General features: G+C 36.3%; 1 protein-coding gene across 2 annotated transcripts in view; it reads right to left on the reverse strand.

Annotated features, from left to right (window-relative positions):
• LOC107690939 (centrosomal protein of 131 kDa) overlaps window positions 1-7,087 on the reverse strand; it is a 23,673-nt gene extending 16,586 nt beyond the window's left edge. For both annotated transcript variants that reach the window (XM_016489378.1, XM_016489377.1), the window contains exons 1-5: window positions 6,959-7,087; window positions 5,543-5,737; window positions 4,089-4,183; window positions 1,101-1,212; window positions 749-876 (exon numbers count right to left, since the gene is read on the reverse strand). In XM_016489378.1, the coding sequence (XP_016344864.1) occupies window positions 749-876; window positions 1,101-1,212; window positions 4,089-4,183; window positions 5,543-5,731 (524 nt within the window). In that variant the 5' untranslated portion in view covers window positions 5,732-5,737; window positions 6,959-7,087. The remainder of the gene's footprint in view (window positions 1-748; window positions 877-1,100; window positions 1,213-4,088; window positions 4,184-5,542; window positions 5,738-6,958) is intronic.
• Window positions 7,088-10,754: the final 3,667 nt, after the last annotated feature.

The raw sequence follows: 10,754 nt of genomic DNA on the forward strand, positions 1-10,754 counted from the left end.
TATATAATATTATATTAAGTCACCAAGACTGCATTTATTTAATCAAGAATACAGTAAAACAGCAATATTGTGAAATATTATTAGAATTAAAAACAACTGTTTTCTATTGTAATATATTTTAAAATGTCATTTATTCCTGTAATGGCAAAATTGAATTTTCACCAGCCATTATTCCAGTTTTCAGTGTCACGTGATCCTTTAAAAAATTATTCCAATTTGCTGATTTGCTCAAGAAACATGTTTTAATCAAAGCTGAAAACAAATAAATAGATAAATAAATAAATTTATAAATAGAAAGAAAAAAAATAACAGTGGAAATCTTTTGTAACATTATAAATGTCTTTTACTGTCACTTTTGATCAATTGAATGCATTCTAACTAAATAAATGTATCATGATCTTTTTAAAAACATAATCTTACTGACCACTAACTTCTGAATAACACAATTTACAATTTCAAGCATTCAAGCTTGAACTTTTAGTTTAAAAGACTCTTAAAATCATGACACACAAATTTAGTCAAGAGTCTCTAAACGTTTGACTGGTGCTGTATATTATAAAGCCATAAAACTGAAAGGAATCTAGTGCTCTTCTCCCTCCGGCATACTAATGCTTTGATTGACAAGCATAAAAATGGCGTAAAAGTGAATCCGTTTCCCCTGACACTGTTCTCATGGCAACAACAGAGTTTGAAAGCTACCCATTAGGACACAGTAGTGCCTAAGCTGTAGGAGAAAATGGCTTCCCACCTGTTGTTGGCAGTGAAGTTGGCAGCCAGAGAGACGCCGGCTTCCCTCTTCTTCATGCCTGTAGGAAAATCCATACTGCAGGTACTGTGAGAGCTGCTGGGCACAGGAAATGCTCTTGGCTGGTCATCCTGAAAGCAAGACATCAGTTTAAACCAATGCTACAGCAAGAGCAAGCAAAAACATCTTTCCACTGTTTAGGGCCTCCTGAGCTCATAAGTTAAAGCTATTTTTAATAGCATAACAATCAAATGGGCAAATTACCTTACAAAAAGTTATCATGGTGTCCTACATATAATTTACAAGTATAATAAGATCCAACAACCACAACAACCAAAGAGGAGTTGGACGTTACCAGGATGTTCCAGGTAGTATGGCCTTTGGATGTCTTGGAGAGGCTGGCCAGTTTTCTACGTCCATCAGAGCTGCTGTTGAACAGAGCCAGGAAGTCTTCTGTGTGGCCTTCACTGCAATCAGACGCAGAGAGAGAAAGACAGGAAGGAAGGAAAGACAGAAAGGTCAGAGTATTGCACACTAAACACACGAGGAACATATAAACACAACACTAGACCAATAATACCTAAGATACCATTCAAGTAGTAGTAGTATATATTTATTTAATGCCATGTCAGCATCTTAGGCTATTTTCATGGCAAAAACAATTAAAAAAAAAGTATAACAAATACAATAAAAACCAGCAAATAAACAAACACAAGATTTTTTACATTAACATATGATAAAAACTTTTTCTGGCAAAATTATACTAAACTCTTTAAGTGAGTTCACTTCATAAAAGAGTTAAGATACCATTCAAAAGCTTGGGGTCTGAAAGATTTTAAAGGAGTCTCTTATGCATGTCAAGGCTGCTTTTATTTTAACAGAAATATAGTAAACAGTAATATTGTGAAATATGCCCACTTTCTATTTTAATAGATTTTAACATAATATAAACATAATTTATTGTTATTATTAATATTATTAATCCTGTGATGGCAAAGCTAAATGTTCAGTATCATTACTCCAGTTTTCAGGGTCACATGATCCTTCAGAAATCATTCTAACTTGCTGATTGGGTCCACAAGTAACATTTCTTCTTATTATCAATGTTGAAAACTTTTTTATGATAGATATAGATAGCTTTTTTGACGACATATATTTTTTTCAGGATCCTTTTAATAATAGTTCAAAAGAACAGCATTTATTTAAAAGATTTCAATTTTTCCTTTCTCTTTGGAGTGTTACAAGCTCTTGGTGCATAAAGAAGATCTGCAAAGTTGCAAAGACTAAAGTCTAAAATCCAAAGAGATATTCTTTATAAAAGTTAAGAGTCAACCACGCCTACCTAAAACGGCTCGTTCTAACACGCCCCCACATATCTACATCACTATGTGGGAAGTTTTGCATAACACAGCCCAAATGTTCACGCAAAGAAAGAAGGCGTAACTTTTAATCTCGCTGTAGTATTGTTGCCGCCGCCGCCATGTTGTGGATATGCTGTGTGTTTCATTGTGAAAGCTAAACTACTTTGTTTGGCCTTCCAAAAGAGGACGATATCAGCTTTGTCATGCCATATAATACGTGCTAAAAAATAAATACTTGTGAGACGTTTGTTCAAATGCAATTTAGAAATATTAGGAATATCTAGTCTGTGTTTCCCTTCTTTAAAACAAAAATAGATGCAAATCTACCTCCAGTAAAAACAACCAGACTATTTAGGCTAAACGTATCAGATGAGCATATAAAAAAAAAAGAAGTTTCCTTTTCGGAGGTGACACCAGCTGCACTGGTCTCACAGCAGAGGAATGCTACAGCAGAGGAATGCTTCAGCGGAGGCTGATTTTAAAGGGGCAGATGTCCATAGGCATATGGCAATCACATCCCTCTGCATTTAAATTGCATAAAATGTTTAACATGATACTCGCCCCTATGTCTGACCCACCGGCATCTGTGCTAGCAACTTCAGTATGTATATGTGAGTGTTTTGGGGGTGTAAGGGGCGCCTTGCTTCAGCTGGTCCAATGAAAAGCAATTCAAGGAACTACATTCCTCCACGTTTCCTCTTTTTAAGCAATTCAGAAGGGAAGAGAGGTCACGGAATGACAGTTATTAAGCACCAGAGGGAAGGGGGGAGGGGTATTAGGTTGTTCCTTCGTTTAAACCCCCTTGTGGCATCCCAGGATGCAGTGGGATGGGAGGGCAGAACTGGCAGCTGCCGGACAAAAGAATTTCAGCGTGCACACTTCTCCTTTCACTGAGTCCTCATTCGAGTGAAACCAGAGACCCCGGCTCCCCTCTTGACAAAGCTGAACCCAGCCCCCTCTTGCTTGGCTTGTGCTGCAGCCGCCAGGCTACAATAGCTATTGTCTGGGGAAACCCAAAATCACTCAACCCCCAGCTGTTGCTGCTTTAAGGGTATAAACCCCCCAACTTCTACGTTTACGAGGTGATCAACCAGACATACCACAGCTTGGGTGAAGTGAGTGCATGCAGGCATGTGCACAAGACATGTACGTGCACAAACATGCCATCATTACTTTAAAAAAAAAAAAATAATATGTTGAATAAGTTGTCAGCTAACCTCTCACTCACATCCCTTGGGGACAGTCCATTCTCAAAGTCTGAATAGGACAGCTGGCACATGTTGATGGGTGAATCTCACAAAAACATATCCTTTTTCTCAAAAAAATCAAAAGCAAGAAATTAGAATTTATATTTTACATAAAGACCATTTAGGACCAAGATTTACATAGGACCATTTAGGACTGAGATTTTATTTAATTTGATGAATGGAATATATATATATATATATATATAGTATTTATTTTAATATATTCTGATTAAAATATAAAAAACAAAAAACATTTTATTTTTGATTTTTTTCCCCATTAGATTCTCACCAATGCAATACAGTATTTTTAAAACTGTATTATAGTAAATAAATATTATAATTCAATGCTTTTTATAATGTAAATCAGCATAGACTACAGAACGTACACCATGCCATACAAATACTATACAATTTAATATATAGTTATTATTAAATATTATTATATAAACATTAAATGTTATATAGATATAATATAAGAATGTTTATAAAATTTACGGTAATGAGAATTGAGAAGAAAATATATTTAATTATTATGAAAATAATGTCACAAAAAAATCCTAAACATATACTAAAACAGGATTAATTTTATCAGACAAATTAGATTACATTTTATTATATTCATTTTTTGGTCACCTGGATGTGTCCATTACAAGTTTTGTTCGATTCACCATCATCAACACCAAAAGAGACAAACTTTCAAAATGGCATGCAAAGGAATGACAGATGGCTCTGTACCTGGGGCTTGTGTTGGCCTGCTGGTTCACCTGTGTGGTGCTGTTGGACCGACGCAGATTCTTAATTGCTCGTGAGCTCCCCAATCCAGCATCAGTCTGCCAACAACAGAGAGTGCAAAGTAGTTACAATACTAGGCCTGCTGAAGACTAAAAACAGGTTTGAAATGGAGCAACTCTCATATAAAGGTGCAGTTATGACATTGGGTTAAGAGATAACCAATGCAATTTGATGTTATTGGGGTCCAAACTGCACAATAAATGGCTTTTATTAATTTGTCTGTTCTTACACCAAGTCATTGTAAGGCTTCAGACAACTTGAAATCCAAAGCTTCAAAAACTACATTGTTCCACAAATAATAGTGTGTAAATAATGACAGAATTGTATTTACTTTAAACAAAGAAAGAATGGAGTTAGTATAATGAGAGCGGAGATGTGAAATATCCTGTTTTGCATTTGTCTAAATCTTAATAAATGAGTCTCAAAAGGCAAAGACAACAATATGCATATCAGAAAAGTTGCCTTTATGACAAATGCAAGTCTCCAAGTGACGATGGTGGTATAGATAGTAGGGCTGCACGATAAATCGAAATGGAATCGAGATCGCGATTCGACAGAAGCTGCGATTGTCATGCGTATCTTTCAGTGAAGCACGGTTCTGTGATCAGCAGTAAATCTCCATCCAAAGGCCAGAGGGCGCTCTCGCGCTGAAACTCCAAATACGCCTCGCAGAAGAAACCCAGAAAATGCCTATCGCTGCAGCTGAATAAACAGAAGATTCAACTGCTTTCATTGATTCAACGTGACTAATAAACACACGACTACGGCAATATACGGTTTATCTGAGTTCTTATTATTATAATTTTCATTAAAATAAAGTATATTTATAATGCAATGCCTTTATCACTGCTTAAATACTATGAAATATGTTGCGTGCCTTATTCTGTGTAAGAAGCCACATCATCTCACAGAAGGATTTATTTCAAACACTCGACTGACGTTATGAAGTGAGTTTGGAGTAAAAATATGTTATTAAATGTGGTATTTTCACATGCTTTCAGATGGAGCAGCATTTACTTCACAGAGCCGTAGTTCACTGAGAAGCTATGCAAACAGCTGTCATTATCACGAACGATTTCATAATCGTGCAATAAAATCGTCTGAGATTTTTTTGCGCAACTTGTCAGTGAACTACGGCTATGTGTAGTAAATTCTGCTCCATCTGAAAGCACGTGATGATGATTTCTTGCTGATTACAGAACCGGATTTTTTAACAAAATGCGCATGACACTCGCATTCGATTAATCGTGCAGCCCTAATAGATTTATGCTTTAATTTGCATGGTTATCTCATTAATAAAGTATAAAGTGCTTGTAGGACCATTACTCAATGACCTTATACAAGGGTCACTTACTACCATATTCTTGATCATTACACAATCTTCTAGCCAGACTCACCAAAGTGTTTCGCTTCCCCCGGCCATCACTGGCCACAGACACAGATATGGATCGAGAGAAGTGTTTTTCAGGTGAAGCGCTGCTGGGTCTGCGGCCCATTGTGAGCTGAGAGCCGGTCAGGCTGAGGTCCAGAGCGTCTCCAGCTGCCCCTGTCTGGACGGATGCGGATGGACTGCGAGTTGTATGCATATTAAACTGATGGACACAGAAGAGGATTCAGTCATAAAAACTGACAAATGCACAAAAAAAAAACAAGACAACCACCACAGGGGATGCTGGATATTGTCAGGATTCCCAGCACTTTGTGACCAATGAATTTCCATGATTTTTCCAATTTCTAGACATTACCAAATAAGTATTTAAATAAAAATGTGTACATCTACACTGATGAAATATTTTACAGCTGAGCATAACTAGAAACACTTATATTCACTATACACATTTCCATCACAGATTTCCCAGCCCAGTGTTGCATTAGCATTTCCATTATATTTCTAGGTTTTCCATGACAGACTGATCCTCTGGATCAGAAGCAGGGGGAAAACATTCAATAATAGCAGTTCAGTATTTTATTTCAACAAAAAATACTGTAAAATACTGTTGAACGCCACAAGTAAAGCCATCCACATATGTGTTTCTATGGTAACAAATTCAAAGCATCTACACTTTCCATCATATATCATATTTCCAAACACTTTTTGGGTTACCTAAATAGTTTACAATATTCTCTGTGTATACTAGGGCTGCACGATTAATCGCATGCGATATTTAACGCGCATCTTGTCAGAAAGCCGGTTCTGTAATCAGCGTAAATCTCCATCACCTGCGGGCTTTCACATTGAGCAGCATTAACTACACAGAGCCGTTGTTCACTGATGAGCAGCGCAAAAAATCGCGCGAATATGAACGTGGTTTAGCGCAGCTCGTCAGTGAACAACGGCTCTGTGTAGTTAATGCTGCTCAATGTGAAAGCACGCAGGTGATAGAGATTTACCGCTGATTACAGAACCGGCTTTACTGATAAGATGCGCGTAAAATATCGCATGCGATTAATCGTGCAGCCCTAGTGTATACTGACAATAATCTATATTTAAATGAAGATATAAATAAATCCTTAATGTAACAGTCTAGGTCTTTCTATCATGATAATCTACAGTTCAAACATACAAAAACAAAGACATTTAACACCAAAGGCCTCCTCCGGCATCGGCACAAAACTGATGAGGGTCAATACACAATACACTGCCTTTGAGAAATATGCAAAAATATAAACAAAGATGTTTAACTGAATAGTTACTGTGCGCTAATACGTTGGTTCAGCTATGGCGAAACTGCCTTTCTTGCACCACTTCTTGCTGGCTTCACATGATATACACGATGAATACAGCAGGATTAAACTGTCAATTCATTGCTTACCTTCTCAAATTGTCCACATCAGATGAAGAAACAGTATTTATCCAAATAAGAGTGTCGTTATTCGCGTTCGGAGCGTCTGACAGTGATTTCTCATCTGTCTCCAACTCCACAGCGCATCATTGGCAACCAGAAAACATACAGGAACTCCGCCCATTGAGTTTTGATTGGTGGAGGACGGAGCGTTCTCGTGATCTGATTGGCTGCTGTTGTGTCTTTTAGACTGATGGCTGAAAGAGGCGTGACGAAAAGGTAAGGTTGGTAGGCGTGCTGCACCGGCGGCAGATGTGGCGTCTGTGATTAATAATTTAAGATGACTTCTTGTGTGAGGGAGTTTTAAAGGTGACATACTAATTAAACGAATAATTCTAACTATTAAACATGGCAAAAATGACTTTACTTACTTAACGTTGTATTTTATAAAATAATTTTAATTTAATTAAAAAAAGAACTCTTGGTAATTTCAGTTTCTGGAACAATTTCACAATACTACTAAACAATTGGACAAGTTTTCATATATCGTGAATACAAAACAAATTTGTCACAATGTAAACACACTGTTGATCAATAATACAACTTTATTTGTCCCTGATTAATAGTGTGGAGCATATAGTGTTACAGCAATACAGTAGGCTATTGTTTAATTAATTCTTGTTCCCTGAATCAAATATTTACACAAATCTCTAAACAAAAAAAATCCTCAACTATATGAAGACATATTCAAAGTTCTAAAGAGTAAATAGATTATTTTAATCAACTGGTTTAACAATATAAAGACAAGAAAGATTTAGAGGGTTGGAATGAGTCATAAATCTGTCCTATACAACAGACATGACAAAGGTGGCAACATCTGACAAAAAATATTAAAGCAGTCCAGATCTTTTCACATTTGTATTATTAATTTTGGTTTGGCTCTTTCAGAAGATCTTTTCAGTGTTTGAACTCCACTGCAAGCCTCCAGATTTCTGCTGCTTTAGCCAAAGTGATTTCCTCTGGAAGATGATCTAAACCAGGAAAAGAGGTGATGTTCTTCTCCTCCAAATGGGATTCCATGGTGGACCTGATGCTATGTTGTGAAAGAGAAAGGAGGAAGGGTGTTCAGTGGTGTGGTTTAGGATCAACAGTTAGCACTGGATTCTACTGTTCTCAGCACACGCATTCCTTTTCATTCCGACCAGCTGCCTGCTCAGTAGTTGACTAGAGCAGGGCACACTGACAGATGGGAGCCTGGAGGGGTCAAAGTGTGCCTCTCTTGGGTCTAAAAGCCCACAGGTCTCCAGGGAATGACTAGGTTTGGGAGGTCTGCATTGTTGTGATTGAAAGTGGCCATTCTGAGGAAAGACCCTTATGTCTCTTTGTGTTGTAGTACTTGGTAGTAAATGCTATAGGATCTTTTTACTGTAGATGCATTTGCTTTGGGTGCCAGAACATTTCCTGACTTTTTATTTTGAGAATAATTACCCTGAACAATGGCATTTAAGTGTACAACATTCAGAATTGGATTAATGTTTACAATCACAAGCCAGATTTCAAAAGTCTATATGTTTCAGTATTTCAATTTTAAAATGCATTATTATACAGTTCTTTAAAATACTTGACTAGAATTTTGCAGTATGTTTTTGTACAATGTTTGTCATATAACTCTGTGGTTTAATATTACAAATTAATTTTATTTGTAATATTTGTAGTATTTCATATCCATTTATTTATTTGTTTGATAATTAGCTCATATAGCTAATATAATTAGATAATTATAGTCCCAATCACCCTGTGAATGTTTGAAAGTATTTTGTAATAATAACTGGCTCATCACACTATCCCATATAATATTTACATTTAAAAAGTCAAATGTCTGACATCTGCGAAAAATGGTCAGGCTCACTTTGCCTTTTGTGGCCAGTTTGCCGCATCAAAACCCACCCTCACAAATGGTGAGTCTAGAAGGCTGCAGTCTAGACGGCTGGAATGCTGGGCAAATAATATGAAAATGTGACAAAGTAAGAGCAGTTCTTACTCCCAGTGTGGCGCGAAGCCTTCTTCAATAGTGCTGTTGGTCTTGAGCTGAAGGATCTCATGTAGCTCCAAAGAGAAAATGTCAGTATCTGTGAGCCCAAGGAAAAACTTCAATTGCTTTCTTTCCTCTGAAGTCAGTTTATCTCTGAAGTCTTCAGACAGTCGCTGGAATGGATCCTGCAAAATTGTGCATTGAAAGATTTAAAGTAAATTACAGAAATCATAATATACCTGACCAATAAGGATTCAAACACCATGAATATGTACCAGAATGAAGCTTAAATGTCTCAATGTATTGTTTAACTAAGCAATATTGTCCAGCTATTCACAAAAGCCTGGGTTAAAAGTCTTTGAACTGTTGATGGCACACGCTCTCTTGTTAAAACTTGGCACACTCCGACTAACACTTTCCCTTGGATTTACAACCTTTGTATGTCCACTCTCTCGATTGTTTAGGGTCAATCAGAGGAGGTCAGTAGAGGTTAGCAGTAATGGGGTCAGTTTAGTGACAGACTAAATAGCTGAACAGAAGGAGGGAATTAGAAATTAGCTACATGTACAAGGAATGCTCTGTGAAAACATTTATTCTGTCTTAAGTTATTCATGCATACACTACCATTCAAAAGTTTGGGGTAAATAAGATTATTATTATTATTTTATGTTTTGGAAAGAAGTCTTTTATGCTCATCAAGGCTGCATTTATTTGATCAAAAATACAATAAAAACAATGAAATATTGTGAAACGGTAATATTGTAAAATATTATTATTATTTAAAAGAACTATTTTCTATATTTTAAATTATAATTTATTCCTGCAATCGCAAAGCTGAATTTTTAGCAGTCATTACTCCATTCTTCAGTAACACAAAATCTTTCAGAAGTGATTTGAATATGCTGATTTTGTGCTTAAAAAAACATTTGTATTATTATCAATGTTGAAAAACAGTGCTGCTTAATATTTTTTTGTGGAAACCATGATGCAGTTTTATCAGTATTTTTTTTAATTTAATTTTTCAAAAGATAAACATTTATTTGAAACAGAAATCTTTTGTAACATAAATGTCTTAACTGTCACTTTCATAATAATTGAATGTGTTCTTGCTGAATAAATAATAATGAAGCATGCATCCTTTAGGCTCAATGTAAAATTAAGTAGAGTCTAGTGAGAGAAGAAGAAAACAAATCCTAGAAATTGGAACGTAATTACTTAAGAGTTTAGATACATAGATACTATGTGATTGGTATTAATGATATACAGTACTATATGTCACAAAAGCTGAATGTCAAATTACCTGTCCTTTCCTCATCATCTGTTCACTCTTCCAGCAGGTAAGGAGCTGCCATGTGGCTGTGCACTGACTAAGCCGGTTCTCTTTTAAAGCCTGAAACCAAGCAGCGTGGAATCAAATTACAGAAGCAGACAGATTATATACGCTGATAGTAGTGGCAAAATAGCTGCTTGGTTAAATTCGCTTTTAGTTGCTACTTTAAACACATGCCTCACCCCAGCTATGGTGCTTGAGATGTGTTGGTCCATTTTCAAGGAGTCTGTCAGATAGGACAGCAGCAGAACTTGTGGGTCTCCACCGGTTTTACCTAGGAAACGAAGCCCAATCTCCACAGCATAAACTGCGTCACACACATCAGTGAATGAACGTAGCATTGATCTCATGGAGCTGAGCACAGAGGCCTTGAGTGCTTCCTGTAAATCAGAAAGAAAAAATGAGGCTTCCTTAAGAAGAAAATGTATTCAATTGAATAAATATATAAATAATTATAGATTATA

The sequence above is a fragment of the Sinocyclocheilus anshuiensis genome, unplaced genomic scaffold (assembly GCF_001515605.1).
Source record: "Sinocyclocheilus anshuiensis isolate Anshui unplaced genomic scaffold, SAMN03320099.WGS_v1.1 scaffold1885, whole genome shotgun sequence".
NCBI classification, from domain to species: domain Eukaryota; kingdom Metazoa; phylum Chordata; class Actinopteri; order Cypriniformes; family Cyprinidae; genus Sinocyclocheilus; species Sinocyclocheilus anshuiensis.